Genomic DNA, 20,754 nt, shown 5'->3' with positions numbered 1-20,754 from the left:
CATAGTATGTCTGGCAAAAGAACTAAACCCTCTATTCCTTCCTGACTCAAACGATTTCAGATAGAAGTTTCGTTGCCCAGGCAGGGTACTTATGTTTTCACCTACATAAGAAGAGATGGTTTAAACGTTTTGCCTACAAAGTCTTTGGGATGCGATGAGGGCTCGAAATGCTTCCCAGAAGGTATTCAGAGAGATACAATGAAGAGCTAGAAATCAGGAATCCTCCCAATTTCAGCTCGGAGTCTCCTTCGACTTCCAAGCCCCTTCCCTTCCTTCGGACAAGGATAGGGAAGATTCTGCAACGAGGAACTTCATCAGCAAGTAAGAAGAGATCTCGTTAGCAACGGAAGGATTCAAGAAGGATCCTCCTCGGAGGAAGACACTTATCTCTCGTACTGTTAGATGTCCTATTGTCTAATGGATGTAGTTTACTACAATCACCTCCCCTTGCCGGAGAGGCCAGAAGCTCAAAGTGGAAGAATTTCTTCCACCCTTCTCCAATCTCCTGATAAACCATTGTGGAGATTCAGGACTTTCGGACAATGTAGCGCCAACCAGGCGCCAAATGCCAAAGCAGGCGTAAAAAACGCCAGAGGCAGACAGTTTCAAGGAACACTGTCATTGTCTGATGAAGAGAAAGAGGGGGCCTCCAACCTAGCGCAGATGCGCTAGAGGCGAACAATTCGGACAGATAAGAGTGTCCGATGTGGGCATCGCCAGACATCCTCGAGACTCTACCAAGCTCGAAGCTCCAGCAAGTGGAGAGGAGTCAGCCAGGCGCCAGGCACCAAATAGTGCCAGTCTGGAGCCAGGCGCGAAGCTACTTCCAGGCGCGAGGCGCCAGCCATGAGTCAGGCGAAAAGCGCCTTCCAGGAGCTAGGCGCCAACCAAGTGTCAGGCAGGCGCGAGGCTCCAGCCAGGCTCGAGGCGCCACCCAGGCGCAAGCCAGGCTCTAGGCTTCATCCAGAAAAGATCCATTTCAAAGGAAGCCCTGGTCTTCTTTGAAATAAGTGTGATCGCTAAAGCACTTCATGAATAACTTGATGATTCCTTCAAACAGCTGAGAATTAAAAGCGCTTGAAGTGCGAGCTTTTATGAATTCTTGTTCGTTACATAACAATATGTCGTGAAGGACATATTAGCTGTAACTTACGGGAGATGCAACTCTGTGTTGACTTCCCTTTGCACGAAGGAGGTCAAGTTGACCTACGAGAGATCCTTCTCTCTTGGTTTTACGTGTCTACGGATACATTGCTGGGATAGGGAGCCGACACTGATCCTTAACTAGGTGAGTTAATTTTTATGTTAACATAGTGTTTTTTCTTTGGTTTGTTTGAAAGGAGTTTGGGGATAGCTCTTTTCAAACTAAGCACAAACCCTCGTGTTAGGATCAGGTGATCGGGATCGGTGTTGTGCTCCTTAATTATGCCCCTAGGCATAGGTGTATTGTCATGTAAGTGGATAAGACCCCATTGACAAATGACCATTAGATTCTGTCGAGTAAGTGGATAAGACCCCCATTGACAGATCTACAAGAACTCTTAGCCATAGGTCACATCCTCGCTGAGGCTCTTGAGACGAAGCAGACTACTAGCAATAGCTAGGAAGTCGACCCTTCGTCTAAACACATAGGAACCAAGGTTTTATTTATTTATTACCTACAACGTATGTTGTTTACCTGTCTAATCAGTAATCAGCTGTCTCTTACCCTCCGCCAAAGGTGCCAATCAGCTAAGTATTTCTGGGCTCAGCTCGTGTCGGCCTATGAAAGTATCCTTAATATCATTCTTTCTAGGTAAAATTAGCCTAAAATTACCAGAGAAAAAACAAATTAAGAAAATGTCAGTAAAACTGACTCGCTCACTCTTAAAAAGAAGTGTCGGTATGATATAGGGGCGAGTGTGGAACACTACCACGAGACAAATACCAATTAGAACTTCCTATCAGAATCCCCCCAAGAGAGAGCCGACACCAACGGGCGATGCAGCCTCTACCACTACTACTAGAGGACGCCACGGACAGCAGCGCCCCTAGCGGTCATCCTTAATTTTTAGCACTAGCGACAAGTCGGGGAAGTCGCCCTCGCCACCCTGAAAGCGTGGGTGGGCGGCTTCGGGAAGAACGCCGCCAAGGGCCAGCCCTACATTTTGGACAGGAAGCTGGCCGTCCAGATCTTCCCCGCGGGCAAGTCGACGGGTTACGTTGACCCCTTGTCCGCTGCCCCGCTGATAGCCTCCATCCAGCAAGAACTCCAGCAATCATTTGGGGTCGTAGCCTCCCAGGAGTCGGTCCCGGACGTCGCTGCCCTGGACCTTAACCTTGAACCTATGGCGGTAGGGGGGGAGGATTTGTTGGTTGAGGTAGGTATGTCGGGCGCCCAAGGTCTTTCCTTGGGTGCTCCTGGATCTTCTCCTGTCCCCTCTTCTTCCGCTTCTTTCCAAGGCTTTACGGGATCTGATATCCCTATTCGCCCTCCCGCTCTCTCTGTACCTCCTAAGGAGAAGGGAAAGAGAGAACCGAAGACTCTAGCCAAGACGACTTCTAGGAAGTCGTCTTCGTCTTCTTCGGCTAAGAAGTCGTCGACTTCCTATGCCGATGCGGTGAAGGCAAAGCCGAGCTCTTCTCAATCAAAGAGCTCCAGAAGCAAGGCTTCGAAGGAGAAGGCTCGCGCTCCCACCGAGTCACTGCCTTCTCCCGCCTCCACCCCGCTTCCACTCCGCTACGCCGGTAGCGGTGGCAGGCACTAGCACCTTCGATCCCTCTACTTTCTCAGCAGGGGTGATGGAACAGGTGGGCGTGCTGGTAGGCTCGCAAATCTCCGCACTGGGGACACGGTTCGAGCAGATGTTTGCGCAGTTATCAAACAGTCTGTCTCAATCTGGACAATCAATCCAGGATCTCTCTAACAGAATGAGAGAAAATGAGGACCGAGTAGCTGTGGGCTAGCTAGGTTCCTCCCCCAGTCTCCCCCAGATCTAGCCACAGGGATTCTTCAACTCCCGCCATATGACTCCTTGCCAGCTTTCTCTATGGAGAACCCATGGAGAGTAGCTGCCTACGCTCCGTTCAAAGATGGAATGATCTCTATCTCGGAGTGTGGAACTCGAAGGATTGAGGACTTCGAGTTTTACCCTCCGGGTCTGACGCAGCCTTTCATCGGTTATGCTAGGCTGACGCCAACGGCTCTGATGAGGGAAGACAAGATCTCTAAGGAGTCGGTCCTATATAGTAGAGATCATGCTCAGCGGGAATGGGTTCACTGCCTTGAGGACTGGGAGTGTACGAACACCAAACTCCAGGCCTACAAGAGTCCCTTCACTATTTTCGCGACGGAAGAGGAGGTTTCTCTTCCGTTCGCCACGAAATTAGTGGAGAAGTCCCTTCAGGCAGTCCTCAAGATGAGCCCATCCCACAGTTGAGGGAGGGCGCGGGTCTACTTCTCCGCTCTTCCCGGCCTTCGGAGATTGTGGGAGAACTTGCCAGCTACGTTCACGCTTGGTAAGCTCAAACCGGACTGCGCCATGGACCAGTTCGGCGAGAAATTACCTAGGCTGCCGGATTCCTTAATCCAGGCAGAGTTTGATGCGCGAACTAGGTTTGGCAGGTCCCTCAATTCCCTCATAATCACGGAAATGGCTGCCCTTTCCTACGCTACGGAACCGCTGTTCAAGATTCTGGCGAAGTCTCAGTTTCAGACGGTTCTAACGGACGCTTTTGACTTCTTCCAGGCTAGGAGGAACTGCCGGAAGCATGTCTTACAAGAATGCACCATCAGGCATGAGCCTAATAGACTCTTGGCCGCTAGCATGTGGGGAGCGGATCTCTTCCCAGAGTCCGCGGTGAACGAGGTACACCACGAAGCTGCTAGACTCAACCAGAGCCTTAGAGCTAGGTGGGGTATTTCCTCAAAGAGGAAACAGGAATCCGTTCCCACTGCTGGCAAGAAACCGAAGAAGGCTGGTAAGAGGTTCCAGCCATACAAAAAACTCCAGCAACAGCAGCAATTTGTGCAGGCGGTCCCGGTTACCCAACAGGGACAACCTGCCAGCTCAAAGCAGAACCAGCCTATCCTCCTGTTGCCCCCACAATCCCAGCCATCCACTTCCTACGCTATCTCGCCGGCCTTCAACCCGGCATATGAGACTCAAGGCTACACTCAGCCGAGAGGTAGGGCGAGAGGTTACTTTCGTCAGCGTGGCGCAGGAAGGGGTACGAGGAGCAGACAGTTCAGAGGAGGGCGTGGTGGCCAACCCGCCCATCAACAATGAGGCTCCCCAGGTAGGAGGGGAGGCTGTTCCTCTTCCGCCACAGTGGGGGGTTCAGCAATTGGGCACAGAGCATAGTGTCCAAAGGATTAGGCTGGAGTTGGATCAAAGATCCTCCTCCAATCAAATCATTTCATCAGTTGCCGTCAAAGGAATTGACAGATTACGCGGAAGAACTCCTTCAGAAAGGAGCTATTGCGAGAAGAGTCAAACATCTAAAATTTCAAGGTCGCTTATTCAGCGTGCCAAAGAAAGGCTCAACAAAAAGAAGGGTAATCTTAGACTTGTCAAAGCTAAACTCTTTCATTCGCTGCGACAAGTTCAAGATGCTTACCCTCTCGCAAGTAAGGACCTTACTTCGCGTGGAGCCGTCACATGCTCCATCGATCTTACAGACGCATACTTATCATATCCCTATAGCCAGGCACTTCCGCCCATTCCTAGGATTCAGGCTAGGAAATCAAACATTCTCATTCAAAGTGATGCCCTTCGGTCTGAATGTAGCCCCCCAGGGTATTCACAAAGATAGCAGAAGTGGTTGTACAACAATTGAGAGCTCAGGGAATCATGGTAGCAGCATACCTCGACGATTGGTTGATCTGGGCACCAACACGTCGAGGAATGTCTCAAAGCCACCAAAAAGGTAGTTCACTTTCTGGAACAGTCTGGGGTTCCAGATAAACAAAACGAAATCCAGACTTACTCCGGAATCTCGTTTTCTTTTCAGTGGCTAGGAATCCAATGGATTTGTCTTCCCACAATCTGTCAATTCCAGTGGTCAAACGGAAGGAAATAGCAAAATCTGTCAGGCAATTTCTCAAATGCAAACAAACGTCAAGAAGAAACCAGGAGAGAATCCTAGGATCTCTTCAGTTTGCTTCGGTAACAGATATCCTTCTGAAAGCAAGGCTGAAAGATATAAATCGAATTTGGCGGTCAAGAGCAAACTCCAAATATCGAGACAAGTTGTCAGTAATTCCACAGATCCTCCGCAACCAACTACGGCCTTGGTCAAAAGTAAAGAACTTAGCCAAGAAAGTACCTTCAAATATCCCCTCCCACTGTTAACCATTCACACGGATGCATCCCCTGTCCGGGTGGGGGGGGGGATACTCTCAGTTCAAACAGGTTCAGGGGACTTGGTCAGTTCAATTTCGCCAGCTCCACATAAAACGTGTTGGAAGCAATGGCAGTATTTCTTACTCTGAAGAGACTGCTTCCCCCGAAGAAGTCTCATCTAAGGCTAGTTTTGGACAGTGCAGTGGTAGTTCATTGCATCAACAGAGGAGGGTCCAAATCCAAGCATGTAAATCATGTCATGATAGCCATCTTTGCATTAGCAAACAAACACAAATGGCATCTGTCTGCCACTCACCTGGCAGGAGTAAGGAATGTGATAGCAGATGCCCTGTCCCGGTCAGTTCCTCTGGAATCAGAGTGGTCTCTGGACGTCGGGTCATTCCAGTGGGTAAGCCGGAGAGTCCCCAGGTCTCCAAGTGGATCTCTTCGCCTCACAAGCGAACCACAAGCTCCCTTGCTATGTGGCCCCCAACCTGGACCCTCTGGCTTATGCCACGGACGCCCTGTCGTTGGATTGGAATCAGTGGAGGAGAATTTATGTTTTTCCTCCAGTGAATCTTCTCTTGAAAGTCCTAAACAAACTAAGGTCTTTCAAAGGGATAGTAGCTCTGATTGCACCGGACTGGCCCGCCAAGAGCAACTGGTATCCTCTTCTTCTGGAATTGGGTCTCCGACCTCAACGGATCCCCAATCCCAAGCTATCACAATCAGTACAAATGAGGACTGTGTTCGCTTCCTCAGGAACTCTCCAGACCCTAACTTTATGGACTTCATGAAGTTTGCGGCTAATAAGATGCTGACATTGATCCACAGAATATTCTCTTCCTAAATCAGACAAGAGAGAGTCAACCATTAGACAATATGACTCAGCTGTTAAAAAATTAGCATCTTTCTTGAGAGAATCGAACACTACAACCATGACAGTTTAATTTTTGGCTATATCCTTTTTCAGATCCTTTATTTGAAAAAGGTTTAGCAGCTAGCACGATTACCACTCATAAATCGGCTTTGAAGAAAATCTTTCAAGTAGGTTTTCAGATAGATCTGACTGAATCTTATTTCACATCTATCCCTAAAGCCTGTGCTAGACTTAGACCTTCTCAGAGGCCTACTACAGTTTCATGGTTTCTTAATTGATGTCCTCAAACTAGCTTCAGATACTGACAACTCATCTTGTACATTCATAATGCTCCTGAGGAAGACATTATTCTTATTAAGCCTAGCCTCAGGAGCTAGAATTTCAGAACTGTCGGCTCTATCCAGGGATGCGGGTCATGTGGAATTCCTCCCATCAGGAGAAGTTCTACTTGCTCCGGATCGTAGCTTTTTAGCCAAAAATGAGGATCCTCTTGCAAGGTGGGCTCCTTGGAAGGTTATCCCACTTCCACAGGATCCTTCTCTCTGCCCAGTATCAACTCTTTAGAGCCTTTCTATCTCGTACTTCTTCTAGATCCTCAGGTGCTCTCTTCATGAGAGAAAAAGGTGGCACTTTATCAGTAAAGGCATTAGACAGCAAATCCTTTACTTCATTAAACAAGCCAACCCTGGAGTCATTCCCAAAAGCACATGATATCAGGGAGTAGCCACTTCAATTAATTATTTTCAACATATGAACTTTGAGGATCTTAGAAAGTATACGGATGGAAATCCCCGACAGTCTTTAAACGGCATTATTTAAAGTCCTTGGAATCTTTAAAGTTTTCGGCAGTAGCAGCGGGAAACATAGTTTCCCCTGATACTGTATAGTAGTTGTAGTATAATCCAGGTCTCCTTTCTACCTACATCAGCCAACATGCCTCACCCTATCGCCAGGCTACTCAAACATCATAGCCTTAGCCGTTTAAATTCCATATAGTGGATTGTCCCTTATTTTTTTTGCTAGGGACATCCACATTTATACTGATATGTACTTCAGTGTACCTACCCTTATTTTTATGCTAGGGTAGGACACAATATGTTTGTATTATATTGTATTTACCATTTTTGTATTTATGATGAACTTCAGTCACAATGTGTTTTTTATATATTTTTGCACTTAATTGTATTAATGATGGATTTCAGTGTACCTACCCTTATTTTTATGCTAGGGTAGGGCACGAATGTGTATATTTTATAATTTTGTTAAGTAAATCCCCTTTTTTCTTTATATTACATGCAGCTCTGTAATTTACTGTAATTACCATTTAAGTACTTTAAGATTACTAACGTTCTATTATTTTACTGTTTAGATATAAGTTAGTTTAAGTGCTTAATCTGTATGCTGTATTGATTTACTTATATTATATCCATCATTTTACACTGTTTTTCATTGTTCCTTTTTTTCCCATCTTGTCTGTTTCTCTGGTACTCTTTCATAGGCCGACACGAGCTGAGCCCAGAAAAGAAAAGGGATTTTGACGAAGGAAAAATCTATTTCTGGGTGATTGGCTCGTGTCGCCCTATGAAACCCCCCCTTGATGGTTTGTTTCCCCCCCTGGCAGGACAAGATGTATTTAGCTGTGTTTTAATTAAGGATGACCGTAGGGGCGCTGCTGTCCGTGGCGTCCTCTAGTAGTAGTGGTAGAGGCTGCATCGCCCGTTGGTGTCGGCTCTCTCTTGGGGGATTCTGATAGGAAGTTCTAATTGGTATTTGTCTCGTGGTAGTGTTCCACACTCGCCCCTATATCATACCGACACTTCTTTTTTAAAAGAGTGAGCGAGTCAGTTTTACTGACATTTTCTTAATTTGTTTTTTCTCTGGTAATTTTAGGCTAATTTTACCTAGAAAGAATGATATTAAGGATACTTTCATAGGGCGACACGAGCCAATCACCCAGAAATAGATTTTTCCTTCGTCAAAACATCCCTTTAAATATCTGACAGGGAAGTTAAGAATGTGAATGTAAAATAAAAATGATTTTGTTATTGTACAAGAAAATAAAGTTTCATACATACTTACCTGGCAGATATATACGATTGAATGGCCCACCCAGCCTCCCCTCAGGAGACAGGTGGAAGAGAAAATCTGGTTCTAGAAGGTAATGGTTCCTATTCCTGCCACCCAGCGGCGGGATGGTAGATCACCTGACCTACCTACCTGTAGCGTGTGCCGCGAAATTAGAATTTCTATCGGGGATGACGGAGTCTATAGCTAAGTATATATCTGCCAGGTAAGTATGTATGAAACTTTATTGTACATTAACAATGTCATTTTGATATATTCTTACCAAGTAATTACAGAATGGGAGCCCAAATGCCTCCCTTCACATATACAATAAACATAAATAAGTTGGAGCTCTGCTCAGTTGTTCCCCTCTTTCCCGAAAGTTGGCGGGCCTAGTTAGTACCTCCATCAAAACAAAAGAGTTGCTACAGCAAATTTCAAATTTTAGCTACCGATACAAGAAACTGATAGCTATGTAATTACTTGGTAAGTACTATATATAAAATCTTATTTTATTATAAGAATGTCATTTTCAGGGGACCAAAATTCATAAAGCCCCACCTTAAAGTTTACGGATTGGCAAATTGGGAGAGGTAACTGTTACCAATGCCAGTATTTTAGTTTGGGTGGAGTTCATTGTTTACTGATTGCATACTATTATTGTTTAGAAAATATAGCAGGTAGAATATTTGAGCACAGATTATTATTATTTCCTAGACTAGAATCACAGTTTAGGAGAAGGCGTTAATGGTATGTTTTTAATCATAAATACTATAAGATTATATTACTACAGAACTTAATATTTTGTATGATTTGCTATGTTTACCAGGGACTGACTTGCTTGTTACTGAATTTATTATAATTTATATTTTTGTTTTCAGTATTAATGTTATTGAGGAGAGTATTTACCATTTGTTTTCAGATAAAATTGAATCAGGCTCTTCATACCATGAAGTTTCTGAGGTGGTTAATACAAACTCGCCAGCTGTTCAGTGTGTGAATGACCAGATTGCTGGTCACACTACAACAAATGTCAAATCTACAGATGGTTATTTGTCGACTGGTCCAGAGTTCAGTGATTTAGATGGAACTGAAGAGGAAGATGTTCCTGAAGGTGGTGTTGGGAAGAAAAGGAAAAAATACCAAGCAATGGCTGATGAATATCGTGTTAATCGAATCATGAGGGATAAGGACTTCAAGCTTGGCAGAACTCACCTCTATAACTTCAAAGATACTTTAGGTTAGAATACAGTACATGCACAGTAATTCCTAAATAATTTATTCATAGCTGCTCTGTGTATTTACTCAAATTCCTAAATGCCTTATTCCTAGTTGCACTGTGTATGTATATATATATTGAAGGGAAATTGTCTGGAATATATAGGTTTAGGTTATGGGTCCAGGACTTTTCTAGGGGGGTCAGAGTGGAACCTCTTATAATTATGTTTCTTTCATTCTATTGGTTGTGTTAGCTTAGTTTTGTTTTTCAGGTTAGAATGAACCTTTTAAGTATACATTGCATACTGTGTAATTGGTGGTATGACCAACCTTTCATGTACAATTGATGTTATAAATTTAAAAGAAAAACTTGATCTTATTTGATTTAAACTAACTCAAAAGAATGAAAAATTTAAAATATGGCAAAAATTTAGATTTGTGTATTGCGTATAATCAAGGCCACCGAGGACAGATCTATCTTTTGGTGGTCTCTGTATAATGCTGTATGAGCCATTGCCCATGAAACTCTCAGCTGACCATGGTTAACTTCAACATTTAATAAAATAAAAACAAAAACTAGTACTGAGGCCAGAGGACTGGAATGTTTGATGATGGGAGGGTGGATGATGATACCAATTTGCAGTCCCCTAGTCTTAGTAGTTTGAAGATCTGAGGGCAGACAGAAAAAGTGCGGATGGACAGACACCGCAAGCACAATAGTTTTCTTTAATAAAAATCTAAAAGTAGGTTAGAGGTTGCAGGCCTTTGAAATTACAGGCTGTAGAAGTGCCTCATCCCATACTCTTTTGCACTCTTACTCTCTTACTTCCTCTCATCCTTTTTTATTTATTTGTTCAGAATGTTTGTAATATATTAATGTTATTTTCAGCTGTATGTACTTACATATTTATAATACAGTATACATTATTACCGCGAGGTAGTTTTTTGTGTATTTTCTACTTTCCTTTTTTGAAATAATAATAATAATAATAGTAATGATAATATAATAATAATAATCTCCCCATAAAGCCTTTTGTACATAGTAAATGTATTTTCATATAAAGTAGAAATTGAGTGTATCACAATACCATTTATGTGTCTTTTATGAATTTCAGGTGACTGGGATGAACGTTCAACGAAGTTGCTGATTCATTTGATTCAGAAGTATCCAAAGAGTCACTTCTTGTTGCCTACAAGAGCTGAGAGAAGACTGATTCATTGGGAAAATATTCACCAAGAAATGGAAACCGCTGGATACACTTTTACAGTTTTGCAGGTAAGTTATAGACTTTTGATCAGTTGCTTTTTTATCTGTACCTTTTGGTCTTTCTTTACTTAGCTGCAAATTTCTAAATCTTTTACCTTGTTGTAATAACTGGTACTTATTTGTAAACAGAATCCTTGACAAGATCTGTGAGAATGTAGAAACACGAATCTGTTGTCTCAATAAACTGATGTACAATAGTACTATTATTCTTTTAAGATATCAAGTTGGCAAATACATCTCATCAGTTTCACAGTGCTTTTGGATACACATACAAACGAGCCCTGGTTTTTGACACCTTTAAAAATGCCTATAACTGCCTATTTTGATAGTAGTTCCAACACCAAAAAAAATCCTATAAAAATGGTTATGCTTAAAAACTAGCACCAAGATTGAGCCAAATCACTCTTCAGGGCAACCTTGCCAGGCTTCTTAATGTTTTAGAAGATATACATACTATATGAAAGAGGGTAGATGAAAACATGACTTGGAAATTTAGGAAAGCTGGTGGAGCTGATACTTTGTGCTTATGGCTTTGAAAGCATTGTTCTGATAACTTTCAAGACTGTATTACTGTGCATCATAAATGTTTTTTGTAATTCTGTACTAGTTTTGTAGTGTAAGACTCCTGCTTTTGCCTGAAGTTCACTCCATTGTTCTACTTGGCCCTTATCACTGTTTATGTGCAGTTAGTTTGTTATATGTAGATCAGTGGTTGTAACTTATGTGAAAAATATTTGTAGATTATTATATTTTTGTTATGGCTCAGAATTGTATAACCCATTCCTTTTTTCTCATCATTTGGTCTCTTTCCACTCTTCTGTCCTACTTCTTTTAAATGACTTGTTTAAGTTTTCACCCCATATATAAGAGCAAATTCTTTGGGTCAGCCCTTTGAGCATAGACATGTGACTTAGGGACTTGGTGGGACTGTATATATTGAATAATATACAAGTACCTGTGCTACATATTAATTTGTGGTGTTAACTAGGCATAGGGCATTTAACTTTTTTGGAGTTATGTGTTTCTGAATTATGAATAGTATTCAGAAATTTACTGTTTAGTTTTACCTTCATCTTTCCAGCTACGCATGAGGTGGAGGGAAGTTCTTCAGAAGTACAGATGGACTGTAGACTACAATGATGCTCATGAAATCAAGAAGAAGTGCGAGTATTTTGATGATATGAATGAACTGTTTGGTGAGTATTGTGATTACAGTTTGTTACTTGTTACTAATTAAAGTTAGTGATCTACATACATAAGATGTTATAATAATTGTAAAATGGTTCAATGAGTCCACAAAGTCATGTAGCCTGGTTTTTGTAGAGGTCACCCAAAGAAATTGTTTTTCACTGAAGTTGAAGAATTGAACAGCTATGAAGGAGGAGACCAAAGGAAATGGATGAACAGTGAAAGTTGGAAAGCAGTGCAGTGACGGACGAAGAAGTGCTGCAGAGGACCTTGAGCACTGTCTTCAGTTGCTGTACAGGGCAAACTTAGCAGTTCTCACAGGGCTCTGTGTATATGTACGCACTATCATGCACAAAAGTCTGTTCCCTCCGCTGATCCAGAGAGTGAGCATGGATATGCTGACTTTGAAACACCGAAGCAGTTGAACATGTAGCTAATGGAAGACCCAACAGATGTCGCACCATAAGGGCATGTGAGAACAGGAAGGAGGAATGGGAAGCAAGTAATTTTCTTGAGCATCAAGTAAAGCCTCCATTATTCTAATATCATAAAGAAAGTGATTGTAAAGATTTTGTTGACGATACTGGGTTCGAGTGTAAAATGTGTAGTTAAGGAAATAAGTGAAATAAATATGAGAATAAAAGTGCTTAGGAATTCTGTCAGTATTCATGAATTAGTATTTCCTATAGATTACCGTATCTTATCAACAGACATGACTGTGCACAAGATTGATACAAAACATTTCAGCAATAGTGTTTATGGTGGTGTTCTATAATCTGCAAGCCCCTTCATATAAAAAAATTAACATTTATAGCAGCAGATTAGCAAAATTTTCAGTTCACTTACGTTATTTTGAGGTAGCAACTGCAAACTGCTGTTGTGCACCTTCTATATGTAAACATTCGGAGCTCTGTTATATTTAGTTATATTGCGTGATTGGGCCAACATCCGTAGTGAAGGTGGACAATATGGGTGATGACAACCAAATGCCAGTTTTTAGACACTTACAAAAATTATGGTTATACGGACTACAAATTATTTGGCCTTATACATAAATAAAAAAAGAATACTACAAGAAAATTAAAGATTTAGGTACTTTCACCATTTTAACAAATTCATATTCACTTAAAAGATAGAAAGAAAGAAGCAGAGAAAAATAATAATAGCACAGAATGGCTATACATAAATTTTTTGGAATACTAACAGAAAATTAAAGATTTAGGTACTTTCACCATTTTAACAAATTCATATTCACTTAAAAGATAGAAAGAAAGAAGCAGAGAAAAATAATAATAGTACAGAGAGAGAGAGAGAGAGAGAGAGACCTTTGGTAGCACATTTTACACTCAAGCCCAGTATCATCAACAACCAAAATTTTACGATCACTTTTTTAACGATATTAGAATATGGAAACTTTACTTTATGCTCACTGAAAATAGCTGCTTCCCACTCCTCCCTCCTGTTCCCATATGTCTTTACAGTACGACATCTGTTGGGTTTAACATTAGTTACTAGTTCAACTGCTTCGGTGTTTCATAGTTAGCGGACTTGTGTTCATTCTCTGGATCAGTGGAGGGAATGGACTTTTGTGCAAGATAGTACATCTTTTATATTTGTTGTGATGGAAGAAAGAATGCTGGAAGTAATGATGTATGTATGAAGAATTTTTGTTTGGTGAGTGAATTACATTGAATTTTTGTGCATTTTAGCCAGATTCAGGAAGTTTTTAGGGTAAAGGCGGTCCCCGGGTTACGACGGGTCCGGCTTACGACGTTCCGAGGTTACGACGCTTTTTCTTAAATATTCATTGAAAAATCCGCCCTGGGTTACGACGCTTGTTCCGAGGTTACGGCGCTGATGCTTCCGACGCTCTGAGTTTACAACGCTTTTAAAAAACACATACTACTATTGATAAGATAAGAATCCTTTATAGTTTAGCACAGTTTTTTTCTCTCTCTCTCTCGCTATCTCTCTCTCTCTCTCTCTCTCTCTCTCTCTCTCTCTCTCTCTTTGTATTTTCCAACGAAAATAATCACTATAATTCTCTCTCTCTCTCTCTCTCTCTCTCTCTCTCTCTCTCTCTCTCTCTCTCTCTCTCTACTACAAAGATGTATGTTTTTTAGTATGATAAATAAAATGATTTACTATTTTCAATATTAATAAATAATTTATACCAGCAATAACATCAATTCATTAAAGAAAATACCATAGTGAATTAGTAAGATTTTAGCTTATATTTAAAAAAATTATGGAAGAAGAAGGAAATCCCAGTCTTCTTGAAGTAACTTCCAGTAACCTTTTCGAGATCCAGGTACTAAAACTGTCAGCTATATATCAGTTCTGTAACAGCCAGGAGGGGGAAGAGCTGGGGGAGAGCTGCAGTGTTGCAGTCACGTGTCCTGACATTCCCCCCCCCCCCCCCCCCCCCTCTCTCTCTCTCTCTCTCTCTCTCTCTCTCTCTCTCTCTCTCTCTCTCTATCTCTCCTCTCTCTCTCTCTCTCTCTCTCTATTACTACTCGAGATTTTTTTTTGTATATGTACTTGTACTATTTGTTTTAATACTTTCAATAATAATAATAATAATAATAATAATAACTGTAATTACAAAAAATTCATATAGTGATAGTATTTTAAAGAAATGCAATACGTATCAATCTATCCATGTCACTTTTAATTAAGGTTAACTCTCTCTCTCTCTCTCTCTCTCTCTCTCTCTCTCTCTCTCTCTCTCTCTCTCTCTCTCTCTCTCTCTCTCTCTCTCTTTTGCCACACAAGATAATAATGTGTCATACATAGTGGTAACTCCCCTCCCTCTCTTTCGCGCTGGAAGGGTTATAAACAGAGAGAGATAAACACTCTCTCTCTCTCTCTCTCTCTCTCTCTTTTACCAAGATGAAAGAATTTTTATAGTACTACTATGTAAAATGTTTATTGATAATTTCAGTTATTTAATAATAATAATAATAATAATAATAATAATAAAGCTTTAATTACGAAATTCATAATGGTCGTATTTTAAAGAGATGAAAATTACCTTTTCCATTCCACTTGTAAGGATAATTCCTCTTTTCTTACTGAGATGAGAGAATTTTTATGGTAGATGCACGTGTTTATTATATTTTCAAAATAATAATAATAATAATAATAATAATAATAATATAATAATAATAATAAGAATAATAATAATAATAATAATAATAATAGAAGTAGTAATAATACGATAACTAATTTCAAAAGAAAATTCTTCCCTTTGTCTTTTTCTGTATCAATTTCCCCACCTCAACTCGAGTGACACTCAAGCTTAACAATGCCATACAATGGTCAACGAATTTAATGGTTTTATGTAAAGTCATCTCTCTCTCTCGTTCTCTCTCGTCTCTCTCCTCTCTCTCGTCTCTCTCTCTCTCTCTCTCTCTCTCTTACTGGAGATGAGATCATTTTCATGACGTGTATGTAATAAGTTTATCATTAATATTTTCCAACTAATAATACATAAGTACAAATTCATATCTGAGTATTTAAATACAATAATCATTCCATTTCTCTCTTTTAAATACTGTAAGGACAAAACTCTCTCTCTCTCTCTCTCTCTCTCTCTCTCTCTCTCTCTCCACAACATACTTGTCATACATTTGGTGTTTCTATTTCTTCCTTTTATCTCTCCTCATCTCAGCAAAAGAATTGATAGACAGACAAACATAATTGCACAGTCCTCTCTCTCTTCTCTGGAGAAATATATGTATATATGGGAGGGGGAAAAAGTTGCCTACAGACGTTCATTTCAATCTATTGAAACCTAAGGAGTTATTTCTCTCTCTCTCTCTCTTGTATTTTAACCCTCTTACGCCGAAGTCCTAAAAATCAAAATCTCTCCTGTATGCCGGCGCCGGTTTGGAGTGAGCGCCGAAGCGGAAAAAATAATTTTTTCAAAAAATCACAGCGCGCTTAGTTTTGAAGATTAAGAGTTCATTTTTGGCTCATTTTTTTTTTCATTGCCTGATGTTTAGTATGCAATCATCAGAAATGAAAAATAATATCATTATCATATGTAAATAATGCGATACATGGTAGCAAACAAAAAAAAATTCATAGATAATTGTATTCAAATCACGCTGTGCAAAAAACGGTCAAAGCTAACGAGTTACTTTTTTTTCGTTGTATTGTACACTAAATTGCAATTCTTTTGATATATAATACATAGTAAAACAATAAAAGCAACACCGGAAAAATATTATTACAAAATGATGTACGAATTCGTAACGCGCGGACGTAAAAAAATGTTATTTTCAAAAATTCACCGTAATTCTAAATATTGTTCTAGAGACTTCCAATTTGTTTCAAAATTAAGACAAATGATTGAATATTACGATACTGTAAGAGTTTTAGATTAGAATTGCAGATTTCGACCATTTCGGACGAGTTAAATTTGACCGAATGTCGAAATTTTTATATATATATTTCTTTATATGCACATATTTCGGAGATGGAAAAAGCTACAACCTTCAATTATTTTTTATTGTATTGTTCATGAATTTGCACACATTTTGATATATGAAACTCTATAAAAAGGCTAATATGAAAAGGAGCAAATATTAGGATAAATGCGATGTACGTATTTCGGAGACTTGCGGCCAGCGAATCGGCGCGCGGAGTGAAGGTAAACATATTTTTCAAAAATTCACCATAAATCACAATATTGTTTGTTCATGAAACTTACCTGTCAGATATATATATAGCTGTATTTTCTGAAGTCCGACAGAATTTTAAAAACTTCCGACACACGCAGTGGTCGGCCAGGTGGTTAGTACCCATTCCCGCCGCTGGGAGGCGGGTATCAGGAACCATTCCCATTTTCTATTCATAATTTTTCTGTCGCTGGTGCTGAAAACACCTGTTTTCAGTACCTCCGTCTTAGGATTTTGGAAACTTCATTGCCGCTAAGTATCCTAATTGTCTTTTGATTTATTTATTTCTTGGATTTGTGGGATTTGTGGCTAGGCATACGCTATCTTAAATTGATTTGAATTTGATTCATTTTTGCATAAAATAATCTGAATCTAGTTAGGGCTAGTTTCAGACCGGGGTTGTTCTGCAAAGATAGGGTGTGGCTACCGAAAGCTTCGGTAGATCCGCACTTGGTATGTACGAGGGTATGGGTCTTGCTTCTTCTTGAGATTTGTCATGTAAGGAGTGTGAGACTTTGTCTATTCCGTAAGGAAGACGTATGATTCGTATGTACGCAATTAATCAGTAAACATGTCTAATTCCGTAAGGAAGACGTATGATTCGTATGTACGCAATTAATCAGTACAAGTAACAAAAGTCAGGTAGTGAACCTGCCTAACCTTCCTGTAGACTTTATTTTGCCTAACCCTGTAGTATGGCCTACGGGCTATGAATATGTCTACGAGAGGTGCTCGCTCTCCTTCATTGCTGTGAAAGTGCTACTTCTGTAATTGTTACTCCTACCCTGCAGTGTTGCCTTCGGGCCCTAAGCAGTGTCTGTAGAGGAATTGCCCTTTCTCTGATACTCTTTCGATTCGTATCTTAGAATCGAAAGTGCTGCTTTAGAGAGTAAAAGTGAAGTGCAGAAGTGCAGTGATACCCCTTGTGTAGTGGAGGGTGCGTCAGATCGGCCTCGTTTCGCCTCTAGGCCGGGACCTCTGCTTGACTCCCAGGACCCGGGGAGGGAGCATTGTCGAAAGCCTAAGGAGGGTTACAAGGAACCCCCACCGATCTGGCGTGCCTTCGGCAGTTTCTGATGAAAATCCCCAGACTGCCAAAGTGCAAGTGCGCGTGCACGAATCCTGAAAGATTGCTTCTCGTCCTCCGAAGCGTCCTCCCCATGCAGGGGTTGGAGCTTTCGGAAGGATCGCGCCCTCTATAGAAGCTTTATAGAAGAGGCGCTTCACGTCCTCTCTCTCTCTCTCTCGTTATGCGTCTCAGTGAGAAGTAAGAAGGCGAACGTCGCCTGAACTCGTGTCCGTCTTTCCACCGAGAAATATGTAAGAGAAGTCATAGTAGCAGGAAGCTTTTGAGAGCGGACGCCCGGGACGCTCGGATAGACTCCAGGCGCGCGCGGGTGCACGGCAAGTGCGCGCCAGTGGACGCCAAGTGCGCGCCAGTGGACGCCGAGCGCTCCAGTGGACGCGAGAGCGCGCTCCAGTGGACGCCGAGCGTGCACCAGCGCACGCCAGGTGTGTCGCCTGGCGAACGTTTCTGTTGAACTCTTCAAGCTCTTGTTTCAGATATGGGCCTAAAGAATGTTTATCTCTACCTCCGGTGATACCTTCTACCTCACCTGCAAAGAATGTGAAGTAGGCAGTGCTTCGGAGGAAGTTTAAAGTGAACAGACAACTTCTTCTTCGAAACCCAGCAAGACATCGGGTTTCGTGAATTCAAGAGGTCTCTGTCAATTAATATTGCTTTTCGCATAGGTGGATGGAGTTAAGGAAAGCTCAAGGAAGATCCTCGTTTGCTCTACCGCAACCTTTGCCATTCTGCCAATAAATTTAAGTTGCCACTACCGCAGTCAAGACTTTGCGATAAGGCAGTTACGGGTTATGTAAGGCTCGATGTCCTGCACATCAGGACTCTCGGCAACGTTCAGTGGGATTCTTGCAAAGGCACTCATCAAAAGGACGCTCTTCAGGAAAGCGCAAGACAGGACTTCCTTTGCCATACTGCCAATAAATTTTAAGTTGTTCCGATACGTAATACAAACCCTCGGTCCTTTAACAATAGGAAGGTAACTAGCGGCAGCTGGGACGGTCGTAAGCTTCGAACAAGGGGAGAACGGTAGTTAACTGCTTGTCCGATCGTGCGCGCGCCCGCGCGCAGCGCCCGAGAGGTGAAGAACCACTTTTGCTTTCGGCCGCGGGTGTGAAGGACGTGTTTCGTCATCGCTCTCTGCCCGCTTCATCGTCGTATGCTTTTGTTTGTTTATTATGTTTTCTACTAATGGTTTGGTTTGACTTGAAAATGAAACTGTAAGTACACTGTTTTCATTTTCATTACTTAATTATGAATCAACATGGAGCTATCGCCGTAGAGACGGCGATTTCCGCTCTTTTCATGAATTGAACCCTTTGAATTATGTCTCGGTGCGAGGGCGGGCGCACGCGCCCGAGTCATGTATTTTGGGCGAAAGTGTGTAATTGAAAGATGTAAGTACTCTTTTTCATTATATTTTTGCCCTGTGCGTTCGTTGCCGAGAGCTTGATTGCGCTCGGCAAGAGCCTCTTGTTGTATGAATAGAATGCAATGAAAGTGGATTCGCAATGCAGTTTTCTTTTCATTTTCATTTATTAATTGCATCAAATTTAATTTGGATCAATTTCCGCTCTTACCCGGGAAGGGAATAATCCTTATGATTTATTGCTGTGAAAGTGAAAATAGCAAGTGCAGTATTGTTCATTTTCATATATATTTATGATAGCATCATATTATTATGGATCAAGTTTCCGCTCTTACCGGGAATTGATTTTTCCCTCTTTAAGTTCTATGAAGTGAATCGCAAGTGCAGTATTCTGTTTCATTTTCATATTACTTTTCACTGCTGTGCGGGGGGCGGGGGTAAGGGAAGCGAAGGTCTGCCAGGAAGTCGTCGGAAAGCTCTCCCGCGACTCCCTTGGTATCCGATTCTTCGTCTTCTTTCCTGCCCCCCCGCTCAGCTTCCTCGTATTTTGTTTTTGGGGTCTTCCGTTCCGTTCGGGGTGGGGCATGTCTCCCCCCCCGTGCGTGAGGGAACCCCTCTTACTAATCTGTCTGTGCTACCGCAGGTGCTACAGCGTGGGAGACGACCTTGGACAGGTATGGACCACTGCGGCTGCAGGGCGTGCCTAGCATCCACGATCTGCTGCAGAGTCTAGCGAGGTCTGGGGCGGTGACCTTGGAGTGGTCTCCACTACAACCTTCACGGCCGATTATGCTGCTTCCCCCCGCTGGTCTACACTCCCCATGCTGTGTCGGTGACGCCGTTTGCCGCTTCTAGGGCCGGTCGCCGCCGTACCGAGGAGGGGTATGCCGCCGCCGCCTGTGTTTTCTTCTTTGTGTTGCCTGCCCCAGACTTCCGCTGTTCCAGCAGCTCGCCCCTGGACCGGCCGCCAGTACCACGCTGGCTGCCGATGATTCTACGAGGCGATGGCTGGGCCTGCCGTACCTGTCGCTGATATGGTTCCCGCTACTGGCTTGGCTGTCCCTTCTGTGTTTACCGTTGCCGCTGTTCCTGCCGCTCCTGAGCTGGTTGCTGTTCCTGTCGCTCACCTGGTTCCTGCGCCTGTCCATGCTGGTCTGCCATGGTGTGTCTTCCCCAGTCCCAGGTCCTTCCGGACAGGTGCAGTCGGGCCGTGTTGCTTCGGCAATAGGCCCGACTCCGGCCTGGATGGAGGACTGACGACTGTCCTGCGTGAGCTGACGAAGAAGAGGAAGGTGTCATCTTCGTCTTCGTCTGTTGCTGCCTCTTCCCCTTCGACTTCTAAAGGCCCATAAGCCGAAGAAAAGAAGAAGGCTGCCTACCCCCCCTAAGAAGTCTCCTTCGGGAACTTCTAAGGGCCCGGGCCCGTCCCACCGAGGTGGACGGGGGTCCTTCTGCTGGTCCTCCTGCTCCTTCGGGAGCGGGGCCCGTCTCCCCTTCAGTAAGGAAGAGATAGACGGGGACCAGAGGAGTATCGGTTAGCTCTGGTACTTCCTCGCCTGGTGCTAGCGGCGATACCGCTACGCCAGGTTCCGGCTCGGTCTCTCGTTCGCGGGAGATCCCGAGTGTACGCTCTCCCTCGGGAGACCGTGCAGCCAAAGTTTCGGCGCCAGAGTTC

General features: G+C 42.6%; 1 protein-coding gene across 1 annotated transcript in view; it reads left to right on the top strand.

Moving 5' to 3' along the window:
* Positions 1-20,754, top strand: part of LOC135202959 (uncharacterized) — a gene marked incomplete in the record, with an annotated part of 92,850 nt that overhangs the window by 19,243 nt on the left and 52,853 nt on the right. The window contains 3 exon segments of the mRNA XM_064232472.1: positions 9,191-9,508; positions 10,602-10,762; positions 11,835-11,949. Of these exon segments, the coding sequence (XP_064088542.1) occupies positions 9,191-9,508; positions 10,602-10,762; positions 11,835-11,949 (594 nt within the window).

Source organism: Macrobrachium nipponense, chromosome 33, assembly GCF_015104395.2.
Source record: "Macrobrachium nipponense isolate FS-2020 chromosome 33, ASM1510439v2, whole genome shotgun sequence".
Lineage (NCBI taxonomy): Eukaryota > Metazoa > Arthropoda > Malacostraca > Decapoda > Palaemonidae > Macrobrachium > Macrobrachium nipponense.
The sequence above is the reverse complement of the archived record's forward strand: the minus strand, read 5'-3'. Positions and strand labels throughout refer to the sequence as shown.